This window comes from Schistocerca americana, chromosome 3 (assembly GCF_021461395.2).
Source record: "Schistocerca americana isolate TAMUIC-IGC-003095 chromosome 3, iqSchAmer2.1, whole genome shotgun sequence".
NCBI lineage: Eukaryota > Metazoa > Arthropoda > Insecta > Orthoptera > Acrididae > Schistocerca > Schistocerca americana.
Genome location: NC_060121.1, coordinates 815090874 through 815116481, shown reverse-complemented (window position 1 = coordinate 815116481; position 25608 = coordinate 815090874). Strand labels below are relative to the sequence as shown.

The 25608-nt window shown below is 43.2% G+C and overlaps 1 protein-coding gene across 1 annotated transcript in view; it reads left to right on the top strand.

The window, feature by feature from the left end:
- Window positions 1-289: 289 nt before the first annotated feature.
- The window catches only part of LOC124606633 (sugar transporter SWEET1-like), a 60950-nt gene continuing 35631 nt past the window's right edge, over window positions 290-25608 (top strand). The window contains exons 1-5 of the mRNA XM_047138628.1: window positions 290-704; window positions 785-862; window positions 1231-1354; window positions 1492-1647; window positions 6314-6433. Of these exons, the coding sequence (XP_046994584.1) occupies window positions 628-704; window positions 785-862; window positions 1231-1354; window positions 1492-1647; window positions 6314-6433 (555 nt within the window). The 5' untranslated portion in view covers window positions 290-627. The remainder of the gene's footprint in view (window positions 705-784; window positions 863-1230; window positions 1355-1491; window positions 1648-6313; window positions 6434-25608) is intronic.

Below are 25608 nucleotides of genomic sequence, written 5' to 3'. Positions count from 1 at the left end.
TTTGCTGCACCATATTTCTCCATTTTGAAGAGAGATGTATACCGCTGAACTTACATCTACTACTCACGTCGCTTCAAAATTAGTTTGATATCACAGATAAGAAACTGGGTTATATTTTTGCCAACTGCGGCTTCGCCATGTGGGAGCAATTAGAGTGTACATAAAAAAACCTGTAAATCATTCGACCATATAATAAAGTTTTTACTAGATACAAGTCATTTATCGCTATGTAGCTTTAGACAACTGGAGGTTATGGCGCAAAACATCTGTCAATCCTTATCGAAAGTTGAGCGGGATTGGTAGGGGTGGGGGAAAGGGTACCAAAGCCGGAAAACTTAATCGCGGTCGCTTGCCGCTTTGGAGGGTGAATTGACCTTGTTCGAGGAACCGACGTTGCATAATGTCGAAACGAATCCTCAAGGCTGCAGCTGATTAGATAAATGTACAACATGATGGACCAGTTTAAATAGCATAGCAGATACGCTGGCCTGTGAGGACGGCGGCTGTACATCAATTTTGAGAGTAGAAAGTTGCATTACAACCAGCGCGGCAACACGTGTGTAAGCTGACGTAAATACAACCAGCATTGCATCTATTGAAAAAGTATAGGAGAGAAATAAATCGACGATGCCCCTTGAAGATTATAAGGATATAGTTGGCACATGCGCTAGCATTACGACGATTGGACAGTTTTTTTCAGGAGTGTACGTATATACTTTTGAACTTAATTGAATTCTTGTTCAAGATCTTACAAAGTTTCATTAATTTAACGTAATTATTACAGATTTATTTGCAAGGACATAGTAAAAAAGGGATCAACAGAAAATGTGGCAGACACACCATTCATCGGCGGTATTGCCGTGTAAGTATGGGCGATTTCGTTTGCGTTTGGATTGTGTTAAATATTAAATTAAATATACTTTATTGCTGTTATTAAATGAGTGAAAAATTTGCCGTGTATAATCTTTAAAAGGCAAATGAAATGAGTTTGCGAATTGTTTCACACAACCATTTATTTCTACTTAGACAAATCTTCAAAAATTGGAAGCCTTGTCTGCAGAATTGCGGACATGAGAAATGTTGTTTTCAGAATAGTTAAGTTGTGATTAAAGGCTAAATGTCACCTGACAACCATGACCCTAGTAAATTATGAATGTATGCATCTCTATATTGCCTGCTTTTGAAAATATGCAGAGGAAATAGACTAATATCAATTTTTTTTCTTTGCAGTTCTGTTCTTATGTATGTTTATGCAAAAATCTTGAATGATCCAGCAATGGTGTCAGTGAACGTCGCTGGAATAACGCTCAATGTTTGTTACTTGTTGTGTTATTATTTATATACACATGATAAGGTAATTTCATTTACTTGAATGTTTACAGATTGATATATAACTAAGCAAAATTCAAAGAGAGACAGGATTTATTTAAATTCTTGACATTATTTTGAGGATAATTTGAATTTAATGACTGTGTAACTGTCTTCTTTCAGAAATCTGTTCTGAAACACATATGGAATGCTTTTTTGATATGTGCTGTTTTTGTGGCATATGCCTGGTGGGAAGATCCAGACTTAATTGAACATAGATTTGGAATAATTGTAACTGTGTTACTGCTTCTTCTTATTGGATCACCACTTTTTTCACTTGTAAGTAATATAAAAGCATTGCAGAAAGTAAAAAGTATTCGTATGACATGGTTGGCTGGGAGATGTGTGTATCTGAGAAGTGTAGGTGACTCTAGAGTAAATGTGTACTATAGTGTCATCCTTGTGGAAGGTGATGACGAGATAATTGAGAGGCTGACAGGTGGTGCTAGCACATAGTTCCTCTTGAATATCACCGAGCCACCCCCCGTCCTCTCTCCGAGCTTAACATCCCCGTCTGACTGATCACTGTCAACAGTTTCAATGTAATTCTATTAGAGATGGTAAAGTATGTGGTAGATCAATTAAATGCGGTTCATACTGTCTTGATTTTAAGATGAATATTAACAAAAGTAGTAAAACAAGGGTATTGAAATTTAGTTGAATTAAATCAAGGAATGTTAAAGAGAACTTGGTTAGAAATGAGGTACTAAAAATAGCTTTGAATTTGGGCAGCGAAATATGAGGATATCCAAACTAGAGGACATAGAATGTAGATTGACAATAACAAGAAGTGCATTCCCTTCCTCCCTCCCTCTGCCCCCTCCCCAAAAAGGGGGGGGGGGAAGAGAGAGAAAGAGAAATCGTTAATGTCAAATATATGTTTCAGCACTAAGAATCATTTTTCTGAAAGTATTTGTTTAGAGTGAGGAACTGAAAACTGGATGATTAATAATTCATAAAAAAAGAGAATAGAAGTTCGAAATGTGGTGCTACAGATGAATGCTGAAGATTAGATTGGTCAATTGGATAAATACTGAGATGGTGAATTGATTTTTTGAGAACACAAATGTATGGTATAACTTGACTAAAATAAGGGCTCGGTTGATAAGGCACATCCTGGGGCACTGGTAATTGGGGGGAGGGGAGTACATTTATGGTGCTGGAGAGGAGGAGGAAGAGGAAGGGGAGGGGAGATAGTAGGTTGCAATAGCTATGTAGATGTGAAGAGGGTTGCACAGAATAGATTAGATGCAACACTTATTTTTATTATTATTGTTATTATGAAGCCATTGCTCCTTTCCAGTTACCTTCCCAGTTAGAGGTTAAAATAGTTGTATTTGCTACTCCACAAACAGCTGTTTAGTTGAGGAAAGTTTCAGAATGGTTGCTAGGCACAGAGATAGAGATCTTTTATTTAAGCATAGTACATAATGTTATGTCCTCTAGTATTATGGGTAACTCTAAAATATTTCTGTTTGCTGATGACACTAGCTTGGTAGTAAAGGATGTTGTGTGCAACATTGGCTCGGTTTCAAATTTTGCATTATATGACCTAAGTTCATGGCTTGTATAAAATAAACTAACGCTAAATCACAGTAAGACTCAGTTTTTACAGTTTCTAACACACAATTCAACAAAAGCTGACATTTTAATTTCACAGAACGGGCATATGATTAGTGAAACTGAACAGTTCAAATTCGTAGGGGTTCAGATAGGTAGTAAGCTATCACGGAAAGCCCACATTCGGGATCTTGTTCAAAGACTGAATACTGACATTTTTACTACTCGAAGGGTATCAGAAGTGAGTGATCGTTCGACACGAAAATTAGTCTACTTTGCTTATTTTCATTTGCTTATGTTGTATGCTATTATATTTTGAGGTAACTCTTCCCATTCTAAAAGGATATTTTTGGCTCAGAAATGGGCGGTTCGGGCAATAAGTGGTATAAGTTCACGAACCTCTTGTTGACCCCTATTCATGAGTCTGGGTATTTTAACATTGGCCTCTCAATATACATATTCCTTAATGTCATTTCTTGTTAACAATATTAGCTTGTTCCCAAGAACAAGCAGCTTTCATTCGGTTAATACTCGGCAGAAATCAGACCCACATTTGGATCGGACTTCCTTAACTCTTGTGCAAAAAGGTGTGCAGTATATTGCTGCATCCATTTTCAATAACCTACCACTTGAATTAAAAAATCTTAGCAGGCATTCCGTGTGCTTTCAAACCCAAACTGAATAGTTTCCTCATGGGTCACTTCTTCTGTTCTGTCGAGGAGTTCCTTGAAAAATTAAGTTGATTCTTATTGTATTGTTGATTTCGTTTACTTAAACTTATGAAGTGACTCTTTTCAGGTTCATAAATATTTATTTTTATCTGTTATTACTTTTATGTAGTAATTTCATGTACTGACACGTTCCGTGACCTCAGAGATTTGCTCCTCAATTTGGTCCTACGGAACTTGACGTGTGAATAAAATAAATAAAAAATGACAGTAGCACATGAACATTCAACCAGCTTTTCCATTTTCAAGATACTCATTCACAGGCTCTGCTTCATAATAATCTGCCCTTTATCAAAGTCACTTATCTCATTGGATTTCCCCATTTGCAGCCCATTTCTTCATGAGGTCTATGCCCCCTCCATATCTGCTCCAGTTTCATACTTTTGTTACTGCGTCATGTGCCTGCAGTGCCACCAGGCAGCATGCAACATTGTGGTGACCAGAGGTCCTGTACATCAAATCAAATGATTTGAAAATTGTATGTAATGAGATAAATTAATCACATATCGCACATGTTTTGACTAATCAGGGTATGTTCCAAGATTCTGCGACAAGTAGTTGTTCAGGCTACTACAGTATAGTTTTGTGGATCACTTTTTCTTTAGCTTTGAATTATTTTACCAGTAAATCATTGCAGAACGGGCGCGCGTGTGCGTGCTTGCATCTATTGTTGACAAAAGTCAGTGGCCGAAAGCTTTAATTGTGAGAGTCATTTTGTTGTGTCTATCTGTAACTCAGCATCTCTGCTATATGGTTTGTATTGTATTACTGTCTTAGTCCTTCAATGGGTTGGCTAGGGAGTGATGCGAATGAATGAAGTCTCTCTCACTGCTAATGAGTCCAACAGAAGCCCTCAACTGCTCTCTGACCTGCTTACCAGCCTGACATATATTATACTTTTACCTCTCTTTAAATTATTTGTCATCTCTGCCATCAGTATGCCTTGATTTGCCCCCTTCATACATACTGTCACAATTCTGTCAAATTTCTGGCAGATGTCACTCTACATGGACAATCACCTGACATAGGGACTGATGACCTGGCTGATCAATCCTTTAAGCCTTCTCCCCCCCCCCCCCCCCCCCTCCCCGCACCCTGCTCCCAAATCTCTAGTCATCTATTATAAAAATTAAACTCCATCCGAATATATCTCAGAACACACAGTGGTGCTGACTGACTGCTGTGCCAGCCTCAGCCTACAGGTGTCACTGGATGCACATATGGAGGGTTGTGTGGTCAGCACACTGCTCTTCCAGCCGGTGGCAGTTTTTGCAACTGGAAAGATATTGAGGTCACTATTTTGCACTTGCACACCAACAGAGCATTAATAGGTCTTCTTGACTGATGAATTGTTGACAAAATGACCATAGATTTCTCTAGTCAGATTACAAATAGCTTAAGGAACAAAATTGAATGAATACGTATCTTTAATTTTGTGATGTAACCAAGAGGAGATACCATAAATCTTATTAAGATTTTCATCATAATTGTGGTGTGTACACTGCAATAAGTCTTCCTGTCAGATTAAAGTTATGTGCCATACTTGAAATCGTATTTGAACCTTTGTCTCTCATAAGTAACTTTCCACCAAATAAGGTATTGGAGTGTGCCTCACACTAATTGCACTGTTAAGAGTGCCGTCTACTTGTCTTACCAAAGCCTAAGTGCATGTTACTGGTTTCATTTAACCCTCAAGCGGGCACACCTGTGTATAAAGTGCGCCAACCAAAAATAAAATGATTTTGTGCGGATCCATTTTTGTTTCACAACTGCAAACCTATACCTATTCCTTCAGTATTGCTTCAGGTAACACAGCGATAAATTATGTTGTCGTATGACCAGGTGAGCAACAGTAATATAAAATACAAAGCGAGCTAGGTGAGAAAAAATTTGTGATCAGTTCAAGAAAATGACCCCAGTTATGAACTAGCAACATAATCCCACATTGAGGCAGTTGTCTATAAGATAATTAGTGATCGAATAATCAGCTGACAGAGATCTGATGAAACTGCACTGCTTAATGCTTCGAATGCATCATTACTGTGTCTTTAACCCCTGTCCTTGGCAACAGAGAGTTATAGTGGAAAATTTATTTCATTATTATTTAATAAAACAGTAGTTTAACTCATAATATGTAAGTTTATTTTCTCCTTGTTTAAATAAACTAAGATTAAACTGTGATTTTGATCATACTTGACTTACCTTGCTAACATAATGTAAGCTATTCTTTTCATGTGTACAAAGTGTGCCGCACACCTGCTCATGTTATGGAAAAACTTGAGGGTTATGAATGTTTGGTGCCTGTATAACACTCTTTTTACTCAAGTAAAATGTTTCCTCATAGATTACCTTGCTAGAAGGTAGTTGACATATAGAAAATAAAATCCAGCTGCTCTTATAGCATAGAATTCCAGTATTACATTATTACATTGCATACCACAGTCTTGTGGTTATTACTGTTGCCTAGTGGCGTGCTACAAGAATCACTATGAGAATTTGCAGAAAGTTATCTAAATTTTTGCGTACACATCACCATCTCAATGTACTTTGCTTAATGTTGTATGCACTAGTGCACTCCTTTCTTTGTAGCTTAATTTTTGTCCATATTTTATGTTGAATATAATGATTTGCTAGTGGTGGTTCTTTTTTGTTATTAGGGTGAAATCATAAGAAGTAAAAGCAGTGCTTCTCTACCATTTCCGTTAATACTGTCAGGGACAGTAGTTTCTGCAGAATGGCTTTTATACGGCATTATAATTAAAAATCATTTCATTCAGGTAAGTATTATAAATATTGGCCCACTGTTGGAGTATAGTTATTGGAACTCACATTTTCACTTTTACTAATATTCTGTTGTGCACCCATGGGATCATTATGAATGTCTAATCAATTTCCACATAGCTATTCAATGTATCTCTATGTTGTTTCCCTAGCAGCCTGTGCTTGTTGTAATGGTATGACAATGGAATTGCCAGTGGAATGTCATTATTATTTTGTATATAAAAACTACAGTGTATGCTGAATGCACTTACTAAATATACCCTTCCATTGTCAGGATTAAAGCATTTTAGATCTGATATTTTTCCATATTAAATAATGTTATGATAAGACATTCACAACTGCAGTCCCCTCCACTTGAAAGGGGGTGGGGGTGTGATTTGTAAAAACTTACTGAATTTTCACATACAAACTACAAGCAGATAAGATGTATTGGGGTGCCTTTTTCAACTTTATTGCTTCAAAATACCATTCGGCATAAAAAATAAGGCGAAACTAAAACCCAAAAATTCAGTCTACAGTCAAAATGTAAGCAACAAATCAGTTTCATATTGTCTGTTATCATGAGAAGTGAAAGAAAGATTATTTGTATAGCTGCAGAAGAAAATAAGAATTGCTCCAAACCATGAATTAGAAGTTAGGAGAAAGAGAAAGGAGTTTGAGTGTGGGAGGGGAGGGACACACACACACACACACACACACACACACACACACACACACACACACACACAGGGGGGGAGAGAGAGAGAGAGAGAGAGAGAGAGAGAGAGAGAGTTGGAAGAAGAAAGTGTTAAGAAGAAAGTAGGAAAGACTAATAAAGGAAAAATCAAACTTAAATGGAGACCCCATGATGGATGAGACAAACAATGACCACTGGCTTCCATGAGACTGAATGCTTAAAAGTGGCATTGCACAAATGTGACACAGTGATGAAAGTATCTAGACAAAAGGCCTGGTGCCTGAGAACAAGCATCTCAGAAATTGCGAAGATGGTTTGCTGTTTGTATGTTATTGTTCGTTTTGAGCAGCTATGGAAAGTTGTTGAAAGATGGTGAACCATGAGTAGATAACAAGGTGTTGGACATAGATGTCTCATCACAGAATGTACAATACTGGTGCAGGCACAAGTGCTCTGGAGCACACAGTTCAATACACACTGTTGAACATCAGGCTCCACAGCAGATGACCCCTGCATGTTCCCATGGTGATGGAATGTCGTCAGTTATGATTTGCAGTGGGTGCAAGATCATAGATGATGGCCCATGGATTAATGAAATGTATCATCTCACCAGATGAAGCATGTTTCTTATTAAACTAAGTTGATGGTCATGTCCAAGTATGCCATTGCGCAGGCAAACAATTGCTCGAAACATGCATACCGCCATGGACATGGACTTTTGAGGACAGCACTATGCTATGAGGGACATAAACTTGCACTTCTGGGGGACCTATGCTTGTTATCAAAGGCACCATGAGTGCTGTGAACTGTAAGAACATTACTGCAGACCACTTCAATCCCTTCTTGTTTGATATCTTCTCAGACAGCAGTGGCATTTTCCTGGGGGGGGGTAACCATGTCACAAGGTCAGAATTGTCCTGCAGTGTTTTGGGGATTGCAACAGAGAACTCATTAATATCGTGGGCACCAAATTCACCTGACCTGAACTAGTGGAACACTTCTGAGATGCTACGGGACCAGCTCAGCATCCTCCAACCACCGGTCCATAATTAATGGGAACTGTGTGTAGATATAAACTGCCACATACCTCTGGAAATTACTAAGTAGTTGTTGAATCTGTACCATGTAGAATATTTTTGCATTTCCTTCTGAAGGTGGACAAGCACATTATTAAGGAGTGGTCATAACATTTTGGCTCATCGATGTGCGTGCTGGAAAGCAGGTCCCAAGTGGTGAAGTTTAGAAGTACTCCTTCAGCCATGGGCATCCAGATGACTTGTGTGGTGAAAAAAGTTTGCATGTCACTGCAGTTACTTTCCACTGAAGTTCCAAGGAGCTCCAGGGGATCAGTAAATTTTATTCCAGGTTTTTCTCACGTAATGAGAGAAATATTTGTTGGGTGTTAACTGCTTCAGTTTGTAAAGGGAAATGCTATCCTCATAACATAACAAATCCATAAATTAAAAGCGGAATCAGCATGCTCAGTTTAAAGTTGTTTTTGTACTATTCTGTAACACATTGCACCAGACAGAATGCAGCCCCACTGTGAATGTTGTTCTTGGGCACAAGAGTTGTCAATTGCTATTCATAAGCAGCTGGAATTGCCATGACTGCTGTCATGAGATTGGAAGTTTCTGTGAATAGGTGTGTTAGGAAGGCTACCGAGATACCAAAATACCTCAAGAACTATCCTCTCCAATGGATATCATCTCCTGTACAGGAAATATTGGATCTATTGCCTCTCGTCCCCTTGATAATGAGTGGCATATCAGTGGTAGATCCAGCTGCTCCATGGAAGAGACATTGGCCATTGAGGACTCTGGGTACTACACCCATCTCCTACCCAATAGGAGGTGCTTTCTTTAGCTGAAACTGACCATGAACCAGTGAGAGGCATCTCGCCTGTTGTGAAAGTAGTTGTGTCCATTGTCAAGGAAGCGTGGGGCAGTTAATCAGCAGTAGATCAAACATTTAGGTGTGTAATGTACCACTTAAGGCAATTGCAACAAGAGAGAGAAAGATTATCTTGGGCATTCAGTATGTCTTCCTGGAGACCTCATTTAATGTGTCGAAGTGACTGTTCTGGCAGCCATTCTGACTAGCTCTTCTTAAGTTTCCAAAGTTTTACAATGCCCAACTGAGTTTATTGTTGTGCCACACTCAAAAAAGTAGGCAAGAAGTGCACAGTTCCTGTCCAAAAAAACAATTTCCATACTCTTTCTTGCAGACTGTTTGCAAGCTTTCTCTCTCTCTCTCTCTCTCTCTCTCTCTCTCTCTCTCTCTCTCTCTCCAGGGAATCTGTGTGCCACCACTCCGTAGACAGCAATTTGGTCTCACAGTTGACTTGTTTAACCTAAGTCTCATCTCCAGTTAAGATCTGATAAAGTCAGTCACGACCTGTTTTGTAAGAATCCAGAAATGTCAGTGATGTAACCATGCATTTGTTCTTTTGGATTTCTATCAAGATTTTTGATACTGATCTTGCACAAAAGTTATGATAGCCTAGCTTCTGTGCAACATTCCAACGCAGCAAGAGTCATAAAATTTGTGGGAACCTCAACAAGAGCTTCATCATTGGAATAGGCAGTTTTGTGGAATCTTCTCATTGACTTTCACAACCAGTTCACCAGTCACAATCCACCTTGCTCTTCATCATAAACGTTAGTTTTACCTTTGAATGTAATGCACCATTGGCTCACTCCACCTTCAGTGATTTTGTTTCCATACACTTCACACAGCTGCCGATAAATTTCAGTCAGTCCCCCCCCCCCCCCCCCCCCCCCCAACAAAATCATTATTACTGACTGCACTTAACAATTTGTAGTATTGTGAATTCTGCCACACATTTAAAATTTTGCACAGACATTCAGACAGAACTTTATAAGATTTCAGAATGTTTCAGAGATTGGCAATGTGCTTTAAATATTTTTTTTAAAAATGTAAAATTTTGCACTTCATAAAACGAAAAACATAATTGCCTATCACTTCAATATCAATGAATCACAGTTTGTAGAAATGCGGGGGTGTAACAGTTCATAGCAATATGAAATGGAATATTCAGGTGCCAGACTTGCTTATTGATAGGATTATGGGAAAATGCAATTGGTCTACAAAGGAGACTGCTTATATAACACTAATAAGACTTATTTAACAGGTGTCTATGCCCTGGAGCAATCAGGAAATCCAGAAAAAATGGGAGAATTTTTTCATTTGGGGAAAAACACAGAAATTTTTTTGAAATCCAGAAATTTTTCATTGTTATGATTTTCAGTTAAATACTGTAGAGAATAACAGCAAAATAAAACTTTAACTGCAAATAAAATGTGCTGTTTACAAGAACAAAGCACAGTGCACACACAAGTGTCTGCTGACAGCAAAATGTGTCAAAGGCTTTAGAACAAAGACTATGCAATACTTTGTAACAATAAACTGTTTTCGATCAGTGTGGCATCACAGCTGTTCAGATTTCTAACAGGTTGTGGGAAAATATTGTGAATGGTGGTTTGAGAAGCTTTACTTTCGAATAAATTTCCATTTCTGCATGTATTATGGGGTCTCATACTTGAGCACCAGCCACTTACAAAACTTTCGGGCCTAGAATACCAACCATTATTTAAAATTTTACTGGAAGACTTCTGTGCGATATATCTTAAAGGGTAACACATGCTTAAAAAAAAAATAAAAAAAAAAAAAAATTCAAGGTTGTTTTTCATATTGATTTTAGTTCTTTAGTAGATTGTGGATTATGCAATAATGATGGCAAAAAGTATAAGTAGCTTTCAAATTCTTTTTCTAGGTTATATTTCACAGTGTTGGAAAGTTCTTTTAATCTTTAGCATTCAAAGAATTGCTAAGTTTTATAGTTCCAAGGGAAAATATATTGTCACTTAACATGGAAAAAAATATTTTCTCAGTCAAGGGAAAGCGTATTTTTAATAGGTAAATGTGGGGGAAATCTGGGATTTTTTCCTTGCCTGTGTATACAATAATAATATTGCACAAATGAGTGCTACTCATATTAAATAAGACTTTTTCTGGATACCGAATACTCCAAAGAAGGGAGCCATGAATGGTCACAGATTTGTGTGACCCATGAGAGGGTCACAAAAATCCTGAAAAATTTGGACTGGCATATGCTTAATGATGGACACCATAATGGACGTGTACATAAAAAGTTTCAGGTACAAGCTTTTTGAGGAATCTACATTACTGGGAAACGGAAAAAGAAAACACTACGAATTAATCGAACCTGCAGAGGTAAATTGTGTTGATCCACTCTTGAAGATGATTACAACAAACAGTGCCCCCTCCCCAGGGAGCCCACAGCTCTTTTGGGGTTGTGTGTGTGGTGCACACGGGGCCCCAGGCTATTGCAGCTTCTCTACCCTCATGGGCTGCATTCCGTTTCTTCCCTCTTCTGCCCTCCCTCTTTCTCCCTTGGTGTTTCCCTTTACAATAACTCGACTGTTCCCTTGGTTCTGCTATTGCTTTATGTCTTGTCTTGCTTTTCAACTCCCCCCTCCCTTTCTATCTTTCTTTCCCCATCCTCCCTCCCCCCTTTGGGGTTTGGCCTCATTTTCAAAAATGTTTCTGTAGTGTGAGCCATTTCGCGAAGAACTCCTATCTTCTTTGGCACTGGTTCTTCTCCTCTTCCCTTCATTCTCATTTCCCCACTGTAGTGTCCTCCTCCTCTCTCCTGCTAGGTCACAAACAAGGTAGCCAGTACCGTTGGTGGGGCTGTTATGTACTCATATGGTTGAGCCCCTTGACAACACAGGGATCACACTTCTTGCACCTGCGCTATGACCACCTTGTGTATGCCTTGGAGAAGTTGATTATCGGAACTCCCAATGATGACCGCTGTGCCAGGTGGCCCTTGATGCTTCTTAGTGGCACCAATGGGGTGAATCCGATTGCAGTGGGTGGTACCAGAGCAGACACTCCAGACATGAAGCATGCTAAGCTCCATATTTCTGGCCACTCTTCTGTTGCTGTCTCTTCAGATAGGAACAGTTCTCTCTCTGGTTCTACTTTTGCTTCCTTTGCCTGCCACTCCCTGTGAGGAGGGCCAGGACACTGGCTTGGGGCAAAACACTTTCCCTGCTGCTTGGTTTGTTCCAGGACAGATGGGGAGCCTGTCGCCATTACCAAACTGCTGTTTCTTTGTAGAACACGTTGAAAATAAATTTGATGAAGTTGACTCCCTTAGTAAGATATGATCTGGTTCCCTACTGATCAAAAACTCTTCAGTCACTAAGTCGAGTTGTCTTTGTGCTTGTGAGTCCTTAGGAGACATCCCAGTGAGCATTTTTATTTATTTATTTATTTATTTATTGTTCCGTGGGACCAAATTAAGGAGAAGTCTCCATGGTCATGGAACAAGTCAATACATGAAATTATAACATGATATTAGAAACAGATAAAATGAAATATAAAAAATGTATTCAGGTGACAAATAAGTTTAAATAAAGAAAATCAACAATGTAACACTGGAATTTGCTTAATTTTTTAGATGTTCCAGGAGCTCCTCGACAGAATAGGAGTGAGCCATGAGGAAACTCTTCAGTTTAGACTTAAAACAGTTTGGGCTACTGCTAAGATTTTTGAGTTCTTGTGGTAGCTTATTGAAAATGGATGCAGCAGAATACTGCACTCCTTTCTGCACAAGAGTCAAGGAAGTGCATTCCACATGCAGATTGGATTTCTGCCTAGTATTAACTGAGTGAAAGCTGCTAACTCTTGGGAATAGGCTAATATTGAAAACAACAAACGACATTAAAGAAAATATATACTGTGAGAGCAATGTCAGAATTCCCAGACTATTGAATAGGGGTCGACAAGACGTTCTCGAACTTACACCACATATAGCTCGAACAGCCCGTTTTTGAGCCAAAAATACCCTTTTTGAATCAGAAGAATTACCCCAAAAAATAATACCATACGACATAAGCGTATGAAAATATGCGAAGTAGACTACTTTTCGTGTTGAAGTGTCACTTATTTCAGATACTGTTCTAATGGTAAATAAAGCAGCATTTAGTTTCTGAACAAGATCCTGGACATGGGCTTTCCACAACAGCTTACTATCTATCCGAATGCTTAGGAACTTGAACTGTTCCGTCTCACTTATAATATGCCCATTCTGTCTGATCAAAATATCGGTTCTTGTTGAATTGTGAGTTAGAAACTGTAAAAATTGAATCTTACTGTGATTTAGCATCAAATTGTTTTCCACAAGCCATGAACTTATTTCATGAACTACATTATTTCAGACTGTTTCAATATTACACACAAGATCCTTCACTACCAAGCTGGTGTCATCAGCAAACAGAAATATTTTTGAATCACCTGTAACACTAGAAGGCATATCATTTATATAAATAAGAAACAGCAGTGGCACCAGCACCGACCCTTGGGGAACGCCCCACTTAACAGTGCCCCATTGGGACTGAACATCACTACCACTCTCAATATTGTGGAGAATTACCTTCTGCTTTCTGTTCTTAAAGTAAGAGGTGAACCAATTGTAAGCTACTCCCCTTACTCCATAATGGTCCAACTTCTGCAGTAATATTTTGTGGTCAACACAGTCAAAAGCCTTCGTTAAATCAAAGAAAACTCCTAGCGTTCGCAACCTTTTATTTAATCCGTCCAAAACCTCACAGAGAAAAGAGAATATCGCATTTTCAGTTGTTAAACCATTTCTAAAACCAAACTGAACATTTGACAGCAAATTATGTGAATTTAAATGCTCCAGTAACCTTGTATATACAACCTTCTCAATAACTTTAGCAAACACTGATGGCATAGAAATAGGTCTATAATTGTCAATATTATCCCTGTCTCCCTTTTTATAAAGTGGCTTCACTACCGAGTACTTTAATCGGTCAGGAAACCGACCACTCCTAAAGGAAAAGTTACAGATATGGCTAAGTACTGGGCTAACATACATAGAACAATACTTCAGTATTCTGCTAGATACCCAGTCATATCCATGAGAGTTCTTGGTCTTTAGTGATTTAATTATTAATTCAATCTCCCTCTTGTCAGTATCATGGAGGAGCATTTCAGGTAACAGTCTCGGAACACTTTTTTCTAAGAGCGCTATATGATTCCCTGTTGGGACTAGGTTTCTATTTAGTTCACCTGCTATATTCAGAAAGTGATTATTAAATACTGTACATATATGCGACTTATCAGTAACACGGACGTTCCCACTACGCACTGATTCTATATCCTCGACCTGTCTCTGCAGACCAGCCACTTCCTTTACGACTGACCATATGGTTTTAATTTTATCCTGAGACTTAGCTATTCTATCTGCATACCACATACTTTTTGCCTTCCTAATAACATTTTTAAGCACCTTACAATACTGTTTATAATGGGCTGCTGCATTTAGAGTTTGACTGTTTCTAACGCATTGATATAATTGCCACTTTGTTCTACAAGATATTATTATCCCTCTAGTCAGCCACCCAGGCTGCCTGTTTGTGCTAGTACCCTGTTTTGAACGTTCTAACGGAAAGCAACTTTCAAAGAGCACGAGAAAAGTATTGAGAAAAGCATTATATTTATCGTCTACTGTATCAGCGCTACAAACATCTTGCCACTCTTGTTCCTTTATAAGGTTTACAAAGGTCTCTACAGCAACTGGATCAGCTTTCCTGAACAGCTGATGACTATATTTAACACGTGTTGCAGCACAAAAATCTTTTAAATTTAAAATTTGTGCATCATGATCTGAAAGGCCATTCACCTTTTTGCTAACAGAATGCCCTTCTAGTAATGAGGAATGAACAAAAATGTTGTCTATGGTTGTGCTACTGTTCCCTTGCACTCTCGTTGGAAAGAATACGGTTTGCATAAGATTATATGAATTAAGGTGGTCTACCAGCATCCTCTTGCTTGCACAGTCACTTATACAATTAATATTGAAGTCACCACATATAACTAACTTTCTGTATTTCCTATAAAGTGAACCAAGAACCTCCTCTCGCTTTAGCAAAAATGTTGTGAAATCAGAGTCTGGGGATCTATAAATAACAACAGTTAGAAGTTTAGCTCCATTAAATTTAACCACACCTGCACAACATTCAGACACCTTTTCAGTGCAGTACTTTGAAACATCAATTGACTCAAATGGGATTCCGTTTTTCACATACATGGCTACTCCCCCCACACTGCAAAGATCTCCTCGAAAAGCTGCCAGCCAACCTGTATCCTGGTAAAGGAAGGTTCTGAATTATCTCCTTATTTAAGAAGTGTTCAGATACACCAATAATTTCAGAGTCAACATCTATAAGGAATTCACTAACTTTATCTCAAATAGCTTGTATATTTTGATGAAATATACTAATTCCCTCATTATTCAGATACCTAAGCTTTGTCAAGAGTGGTTCCTTTGTTGGAGAGACTTCCCTTAAGCAGGAATACCTATCAGCTGACTTCAATCTAAAAAGGTGCAGCTCTAACACCCACTACTGCAGGAATTTTCCCATGAGTGATCCCACCAACCCCACCTATGCTGTCACCTATAAGCTTTGCTAACCTTCCCTTCCCATACCTGTTGAGGTGCAGGCCATGTCTAGTGAAACTCGTCCTGCTGATAGACTCCACCGGCACCACTGAAATGTGACCCATGCTTTCTGTCATCAGCGCACCCCCAAGTCTCATGTTATTCGCCTGACGGCTGTATTAAGATGAGGCCGATCGTGATGCTGAAACAGTTCCACGAAATGCACATTCGTGTTGCCAGTGTGAGTGGCTATCTTTTCCAGGTCACCATCTACTCCTCATTAGGTCCTTAAATATGACACAGGACATTATTTTCCACAGGGACCAGCTCCTTCAATTTGATGAGAAACTCGGGACTAATCTGTTACAGCACGGTGTCCGTTTCATCTGGCTTGTCCAATCTTGATGATAACTGCACTTTCATCCTGTGTTTTGAGGGGGGATACCCCTCTGGAAAAAGTCAGTTACTGTTTACCCAGTGTGACTTGAAGTCCTATGTTCCACCTCCCGTGCACTGTTTCCAGTGTCTCCGTTTGCAGGACCCATACTCCGTGGGCCTCAAGGCTGCTCATTCTCTTTTGGATCTGGGTACTGCTGTGACTTGCTCTCTTCCTGACCACACCTCCTCTCGCTGTCCAAAGGAGGAAGGTGGTCTCGGGATGAGGCTCCTGACATCCTTAGGAGTGTCACTCCTCCCTCTCAACCACCAACCAACCTAAATTCGCGGATGTCCCTCCTTCCTTATCGGTGACAGACACCGACTCGGCACAACTATCAGTTCTTGCCTGTTTGATGTCCATCTGACCAATGGAATTATAATGTTTATCATTTTCTGGAATTGCAATCTCTTCCTTCTCTCTAACACATAGCTTGTATTGTATTGCAGGAATGTCATTTTATGGATTCTCATTTGCAAATTTTTGTTGTTTCCAAGCCTTCTACTGGAACCGGGTTGGCCTTGCAAGCCTCCAGTGGTGTCTGTAAATTGATCTAAACTGACATTGTTAGCTCCTGGGTTCCTCTTCAAACTGCACTGGAAACGGTGGTTGTTCAGATCCATTTAGACTGGGCGGTAACAATATGCAGTCTCTGTCTCCCCACAGACTGGCCTCTTACACTTTCTGCCCTCCTTTGACAGCCCCCTCCCCCCTTCCTTCTCCTTGGGGATTTTAGCACCCATAATACTCTGTGGGATGGTACTGTGACCACTGACAGAGGCAGGATTGAAGACCTGCCTCCTCAACACCAGAGCTCCTGAACACTTTAGTGTGGCATGCGGCACTTCTGCGGCCATTAATCTTTCCTTCTGTAGTCCTGGATTCCTCTCCTCTCTTCAATGGGTAGTCCATGATGATTTGTGTGACAGCAATGATTTTCTGATTGTTTTATCTTCCCTTCAGCATCAGTCACTTGGATGCCCTTCCAGGTGCACCTCTGCTAATGCGAATTGGGATGCCTCTCTCTTGGCTGCCATGCCACGTGCTCCACCACATGGTGGCACTGATGAGTCTCTACAGAGTTCGAGTGATGGCATCCTTTCAGCTGTTGCTTCAGCAATTCCCTTTTCCTCAGGTTCTCCCCAATAGAAGACTGTCCCTTGGTGGATGCCATAATTGCTGCAGTTATTAAAGACCACTGTTGTGCCCTCCAATGCTACAAATGGTATCAATCTCTCAACCACCTCCTGGCCTTTAAATGGTTTCATGCCCAGTCCTGTTATCTAGTTAAACGCCAGAAACAGGTTTGTTGGGAATGATATGTCACTGCCATAGGGCTGCGTACTTCCTCTTAGCAGGTATGGGCAAAGATCAGGTGCATTTTTGGTCACCATCCTCCTACACGTGTCCCAGAAATTTTCCTGAACGATGTTATCCTCGCCTGCACAGACTATATCGCTGAACATTTTACTCAGCATTTTGCCTTGGCCTTGGCATCCATCAACTATCTGCCCGCATTCGATCTTCTCAAACACCGTCTGGATTGCCTCCCTTTATCTTTTGTTCCTTGTCACTTGGAGCCTTGTAATGCCCCTGTAGCGAGTGGGAATGTGCTAGCGCCTGCGCTATCTGCCACAACACGGTTTCTTGACTGGACTAGGTGCACAACCAAATGCTTAAACACTTATTGGAGAGTGAGGGGATTTCCTTCCCAGTGGCAAGAAAGTATTTTTGTTCCAGCTTTGAAATCTGGTAAACTGCATCTTCAGATGGACAGCTATCATTCGATCCCTTTAGTGAATGTCCTTTGCAGGTTACTTGAATGTGTAGTGAGTTGTATTGGATCCTTGAATCATAGGACATTTTGGCTCCAGTCCTGGTGGTTTCACCAAAGTTGTTCTACTGCAGATAATTTAGTCTACCTTGAGTCTGCAATCCGAACGGCTTTTTCCTGGTGTCAACACCTTGTCACAGTCTTCTTCTATCTGCATAGAGCTTATGATACCACATGGTGCCAAAACAGCCTTGTATCATGGTGCCAAAACAGCCTTGCCACTTTGCGTAAATGGGGCCTCTGGTGCCCGCTCCTGATTTTGATCTAGAACTTTCTTTACAGGTACAGGTTAGCACCTCCCATAGCAACTTCCATCTCCCCCCTGCGGGTCCGGGGATTAGAATAGGCCCGAGGTATTCCTGCCTGTCGTAAGAGGCGACTAAAAGGAGTGCCACCCCCTCAAGGGGGTCGTTAGCGCCTGCGTCCGGAGACGGACGGTTCCACGACCTCTATTTGCGGTCATTTTGCTTTTTCACTTCTCGTTTCTTCCTTCCTTTGGTTGGTTCCTTTCTTTGCTCTTTTCCACCTCACTGTCTTCCTTACTCTTTCCTTGTCTTCTTCTCCTTGCCTTCTCATTGCCTTCTTCTCCTTGCCTTCTCATTGCCTTCTTCTCCTTGCCTTCTCATTACCTTCTTCTCCTTGCCTTCTCTGGTCTCCGCCTCGGCGTTTGAGACAGTCTGTCCTCTCTCTCCCTCTCTCTCTCCTCCTTTTCCTCTTCTTCCTTCCTCCCTGTGCGTGCCTGAAGGCCGACCCACGCGTTCGCACGCGTAGCCGGTGACGGGGTAACGCGTAATTCCCCGCCCTGGGTAGACATGTAAGGCACGCGCGTACCCCCTGGTAAAGGCCAGGCCCGGGGAGGGGTGATTGCCTGAGCTGATACCTTCTGACCATGCCGATTGGTCCCTCCGTCTGGTTCTCGGGAGGTGTGACCTGAGGTGTAAACATTCACCTAAGGCGGGATTGCCCTCTGAGAGGGTCCCCACAAGGAAGGAGCGCGCCATCGGAGACGCTGGCAATCATGGGGGATTCCTCCGCAATGGATTTCACTCCATCTGTCTCGACTTCTGCCCACAAACGGAAACGTGACCAGCCATCAGTGACAAAAGTACTACCGCCTGCCCCACAGTTCCTTGCGTTTCTCGATCTGAGGACGGAAAGGATTTTTCCTCTGTCAACCCTTTCGTTATCCAGAAGGGTGTAGATGCCATAGCCGGATCTGTCAAATCTTGTACCAGGTTGCGTAACGGTACCTTATTACTAGAAACTGAGAGCGCCTTTCAGGCACAAAAACTGCTTCGGGCCACACTCCTGTACACGTTCCCTGTGCGAGTGGAGGCTCACTGAACTTTGAATTCGTCTCGTGGTGTGGTCTATACTAGCTCCCTCGACGGACTGACTGACGAGGAGATTCAATCTTTCCTCGCTGAGCAGGGCGTGACGGCTGTCCATAGGGTCATGAAACAGGTCAACAATGACCTTGTACCGACCCAGACACTTTTCTTGACCTTCGATAGTGTTAAGCTGCCATCGCACATCAAGGCGGGCTACGAGGTTATTTCTGTTCGCCCCTATGTCCCGACACCTACGCGCTGTTACCAGTGTCAGCGTTTCAATCCACTTGACAGTCTTGTTCCAATGCGGCTAAATGTGTCACTTGTGGCAGGGATGCCCATGAGGGTGACTGTCCACCTCCGTCTCCTCGTTGTGTGAACTGTCAGGGTGACCATGCCGCATCCTCCCGCGACTGTCCTGTCTATAAGGAAGAACACTGTATCCAAGAAATTCGGGCCAAAGAGAAAGTGTCCACCTCGGCTGCTCGCAAGCTATTGGCTAGTAGGAAGCCCACGCTGCTCCCAGCAGGGAAATACAGTACTGTCCTCGCCTCTCCTCGGACTACCAGGGAGGTGGCAACCCAGACATGCGATCTGACCTTCAGCACCACGGTCGTCCGTTCGGCCAGTGCTAAGATCGCGCGGTCGATGTCTCCTCTTCCTCCCGTCACCCCTCAGACACAAGCACCTTCCTCAGCTTCTGCCAAGACGAAGACCCAGAAGTCAGATGCACGGGCCTTTAAGAAGGAACCGTCCCGTGCAGACTTCCTACGTACCTCGACCTCCCAGCCTTCGACCGATACTTCCACCAAACGTCCTTCCAAGAAGGCTCCTAGGAAGCACAGTTCTCCTTCTCCGCCACGGCGCATTTCTTCTCCTGCGCCACCCAGCGGTTGCCGCCCCAGGCCGTCATCCGTTTCGCCTGGCCGCACCGCTGGTAGCCGAACATCTGGCCGTTCACCGGCGGAGGAAGCTCCCCCTCCCGGCCATCTTCCCAAGATGGCCGATGAACCTATAGACCCAATGGACGAAGACTGTCCGCCTACTGATAGCGGCGGCAGTGCTCGCTCGAAGCCAGGCCCTCTGCGGCCTTCGAGGTGACCCCTTCTTTTATCTTCCTTTTCTTACGATGGCACTTATTCACTGGAATATTCGCAGCATTCGCTCCAACCGAGAGGACTTGAAGTTGTTGCTCCGCTTGCACTGTCCGCTCGTCGTAGCCCTCCAGGAAACGAAGCTACGCCCATGCGATCAAATTGCCTTGGCACACTACACCTCTGTGCGTTTTGACCTACCCCCTGTGGTAGGTATCCCGGCTCATGGAGGGGTTATGTTGCTGGTCCGGGATGATATTTACTATGATCCCATCACGTTGCACACCGGCCTGCAGGCAGATGCCATCCGCATACTCTCCCCACTTTTACATTTTCCATTTGTACCGTTTACACTCCATCGTCATCTGCCGTTACCAGGGCAGACATGATGCAACTTATTGCTCAGCTACCTGCACCTTTTTTGTTAACTGGAGACTTCAATGCCCACCATCCCCTTTGGGGCTCTCCAGCATCCTGCCCGAGGGCCTCCCTGTTAGCAGACCTTTTCAACCAGCTCAACCTTGTCTGCCTCAATACTGGCGCCCCTACTTTTCTTTCGGACACATCTCACACCTATTCCCATTTAGACCTCTCTATATGTACTCCCCAACTTGCACGCCGGTTTGAGTGGTATGCACTTTCTGATACATATTCGAGCGACCACTTCCCGTGTGTTATCCATCTCCTGCAGCATACCCCCTCTCCATGCTCCTCTAGTTGGACCATCTCCAAGGCAGACTGGGGGCTCTTCTCTTCCAGTGCGACCTTTCAGGATCAAACCTTCACAAGCTGCAATCGTCAAGTCGCACACCTCACGGAAGTCATTCTCGCTGCTGCTGAATATTCCATCCCTCACCCTACTTCTTCTCCGCGTCGCGTACCGGTCCCCTGGTGGACTGCAGCATGTAGAGACGCTTTACGTGCTCGTCGACGTGCTTTACGCACCTTTAAACGCCACCCTACAGTGGCGAATTGTATCAATTATAAACGATTACATGCTCAGTGTCGTCGTGTTATTAAAGAAAGCAAGAAAGCCAGCTGGGCTGCTTTCACAAGCACCTTCAACAGTTTCACTCCTTCTTCTGTTGTCTGGGGTAGCCTGCGCCGGCTATCTGGCACTAAGGTCCACTCACCAGTTTCTGGCTTGACGGTCGCGAATGACGTCCTTGTGCCCCCTGAGGATGTCTCCAATGCCTTCGGCCGCTTTTTCGCCGAGGTTTCGAGCTCCGCTCATTACCACCCTGCCTTCCTCCCCCGCAAACAGGCAGAGGAGGCTCGGCCACCTAACTTCCGCTCCTCGAATCGTGAAAGTTATAATGCCCCATTCACCATGCGGGAACTCGAAAACGCACTTGGCCGATCACGGTCCTCTGCTCCAGGGCCTGATTCCATTCATATTCAGATGCTGAAGAACCTTTCTCCTGCGGGTAAAGGTTTTCTTCTTCGTACTTACAATCGCATCTGGATTGAAGGACATGTTCCCGCATGCTGGTGCGAGTCTATTGTTGTCCCGATTCCTAAGCCGGGGAAGGACAAGCACTTGCCTTCCAGTTATCGACCCATCTCGCTTACCAGCTGTGTCTGTAAAATGATGGAGCGAATGGTTAACTCTTGATTGGTTTGGCTGCTCGAGTCTCGACGCCTACTTACCAATGTACAATGTGGATTTCGTAGGCGCCGCTCTGCTGTCGACCATCTGGTTACCTTGTCGACCTTCATTATGAATAACTGAATAACTTCTTGCGGAAGCGCCCGACCGCGGCTGTGTTCTTTGATTTGGAGAAGGCTTACTACACCTGTTGGAGGGCGGGCATTCTCCGCACCATGCATACATGGGGCCTTTGCGGTCGCCTCCCTCTTTTTATTCGTCCCTTTTTAATGGATCGACAGTTCAGGGTACGTGTGGGTTCTGTCCTGTCAGACACCTTTCACCAGAAGAATGGGGTGCCACAGGGCTCAGTTTTGAGCGTCGCTCTCTTCGCCATAGCGATCAATCCAATAATGGATTGCCTCCCAGCTGATGTATCAGGCTCCCTTTTCGTAGACGATTTTACCATCTATTGCAGCGCGCAGCGTACGTGTTTCCTGGAGTGCTGTCTTCAGCGTTCTCTTGACCGTCTTTACTCCTGGAGTGTCGCCAATGGCTTCCGTTTTTCTGCTGAGAAGACGGTCTGTATTAATTTCTGGTGCTACAACGAGTTTCTCCCACCGTCCTTACGACTTGGTCCCGTTGCTCTCCCATTCGTGGAGACAACAAAATTTTTAGGTCTTACATTTGACAGGAAACTTAGCTGGTCTCCACATGTGTCATATTTGGCTGCCCGTTGTACCCGTTCTCTCAACGTCCTCCGTGTTCTCAGTGGTATGTCGTGGGGAGCGGATCGAACCGTCCTGCTTCGTCTATATCGGTCGATTGTCCGCTCCAAGCTGGATTATGGGAGCTTCGTATACTCCTCTGCACGGCCATCCATCTTACGCCGCCTCAACTCCATACAACATCAGGGTTTACGACTTGCGATCGGAGCGTTTTATACTAGTCCCGTCGAGAGTCTTCATGCTGACGCTGGTGAGTTGCCACTCACCTACCGGCGCGATATACTGCTTTGTCGGTATGCCTGTCGGCTACTGGCAATGCCCGACCACCCGTCTTATCGTTCTTTTTTTGATGACTCTCTCGACAGTCAATACGGGTTGTATGTCTCTGCCCTGCTACCCCCTGGAGTTCGCTTTCGTCGCCTCCTTCAACACCTTCATTTTTCACTCCCTGCAACCTTTCGAATGGGCGAGAGCCACACGCCACCTTGGCTCCAGGCTCAGGTTCGCTTCCACCTTGACCTCTGCTCGCTCCCGAAGGAGGTTACCCCCGGTTCAGTCTACCACTCCCGTTTTATTGAACTTCGTTCGAAGTTCATTAATATGATCTTCATTTATACAGATGGCTCTAAGACCAATGACGGGGTTGGGTGTTCCTTTATTGTCGGGGCACAAAGTTTCAAATACCGGCTCCATGGCCTTTGTTCGGTCTTCACAGCTGAGCTCTTTGCCCTCTACCAGGCTGTCCTTTACATCTGCCGCCACCGACATTCTGCATATGTCATCTGCTCCGATTCCCTGAGCGCTATCCAGAGCCTCAGTGATCCGTACCCGGTTCACCCTTTCGTGCACCGGATCCAACGCTCTCTTCAGCAGCTGGTGGACGTCGGTTCTCCGGTTAGCTTTATGTGGGTTCCTGGCCATGTCGGTATCCCTGGGAACGAAGCTGCAGATGCGGTGGCCAAGGCTGCGGTCCTCCAGCCTCGGACAGCATCTTGTTGTGTCCCTTCGTCAGATTGTAGCAGGGTAATTTGTCGGCGCATTATATCGCAGTGGCATGCCGATTGGGCTGCACTTACAGACAACAAACTTCGGGCCCTGAAACCTCTTCCCGTGGCTTGGACGTCCTCCTCACGCCCTTCTCGGCGGGAGGAGGTCGTTTTGGCCCGGTTACGAATTGGCCACTGCCGGTTCAGCCATTGCCATCTGCTGACGGCTGCGCCGGCGCCGTTCTGCCCATGTGGGCAATTGCTGACGGTCTGCCACATTTTAACGGTCTGTCCGGATTTTAACACCCTGCATCTTGATCTTGGCCTGCCATGTACTGTAGCAGCCATTTTAGTGGATGACCCACGAGCAGCTGCTCGCGTTCTTCATTTTATCAATTTGACAACCCTCTCAAAGGACATTTGATTCTGCTGTTTTCCTTTTTTAATCCTATGCTTGTCAGTCTGTCTTTTATCGTGTTTTCCGTTTCGTTGCTGTTTTAAACTTGTGACTCGCGGTGCATTCCTCACGTAGTCTGGGCGCTAATGACCGTTGAAGTTGTGTGCCACAAAAAAAAAAAAAAAAAAAAAAAGAAAAAGAAAAACTTCCATCTGCAGGAGAATGCGAGAATGCGGTTCTGGTTTAAGTGTCCCTCACTTTTAGTGGCTATCAGTGATCTGGTGGTGGCTGTGAGATGTACAATCTCTCCCTCTTTGTATGCTGATGACTTTTTCGTGTATTTTTGTTTATCCACAGCGTCTGTGGCTGAACACACTCCAAGGAGCAATATACTGAATGCAATCTTGGACTCTCACTCGTGGTTTCCAATTTTCAGGTGCCAAGATGTGCATTAGGCGTTTCTTTCGTCATGTTAGAGTGCATCCCATCCAGATCTGTACCTTGATGGGTGTCCCTGAATGCGTTGGTCTCTCATTGGTCTTTTGAACTTGTCTTTCATTCCCAGTTGACATGGCTTCTCCAACTTTGTCAGTAAAGCAGACATGTTGTTCGCAGCTCAATACTCTTCAATGCCTCAGCACTACCAACTGCTGCGTGGACCACTGTATTCTGCTCCGGCTCTACAAAGCATTGTTCCAGTTCTGTCTAGATAATGAGAATCTCACATATGGCTCAGCATCACCTTTGATGCTATAGATGCTGGACCTGATAGACTGTTGGGAGAAGACTGGCAACTGAGTCCTTTTGGACTAGCTCCATGATCAGCTGGAGCAGAGGCTGGTGTTCCACCATTACAGTTTCAGCACAAACAGCATTTCCATCTGCATTTGCATCCAATTCGTTTTTTCAGAGCTCCAGCTTCCCCTCTACCACCTCTTCTCTGGGCCATCTCACACACAACACCATGGTTCATGTCCCGTCCACAGTTCTGTCTTGACCTATGACAAGATCCGAAAGACTTGGCTCCACCTCAAGCCATCTGCTGCCAATTCTTCTCCATTCTTGGCGCGTTTCGTGGTTCAGAAGTAGTCTATACTGATGGTTTGGTGGTTTCTGGTCACACTGGCTCTGCTTATGTTCATGCACTATGTAATGAACTCCTGTTCTTGCCAAATGGCTGCATTGTTTTCACTGCAGAGATGGTAGCTATATCTTGTGCTCTTGAGCATATCTGTTACTGCATTGGAGAGTCCTTCCTTAACTGTAGCGACTCGTTGAGCAGTTTATACGCTTCATCATCCCTTGGTCCTGACTGTCCAGGATTACCTTTTTGCCCTCATTGTGGCTGTTGGTGGTCTTTATGTGAACCCTGGGTCACATCTGGATCCTGAGGAATGAAGTCGCTGACAGACTGGCCAGACTAGTTACTGGCAAGCCACCTCTTGAGCTAAGTATTCTGGAAATAGATCTTTGATCTGTATCATACTGCCAAATTTTAAGGATTTGGAATATGGAATTGTATACACAGACTTCACTGGATGAACTACAGGCAATAAAGGATACAACGAATTTGTGGGGGTCCC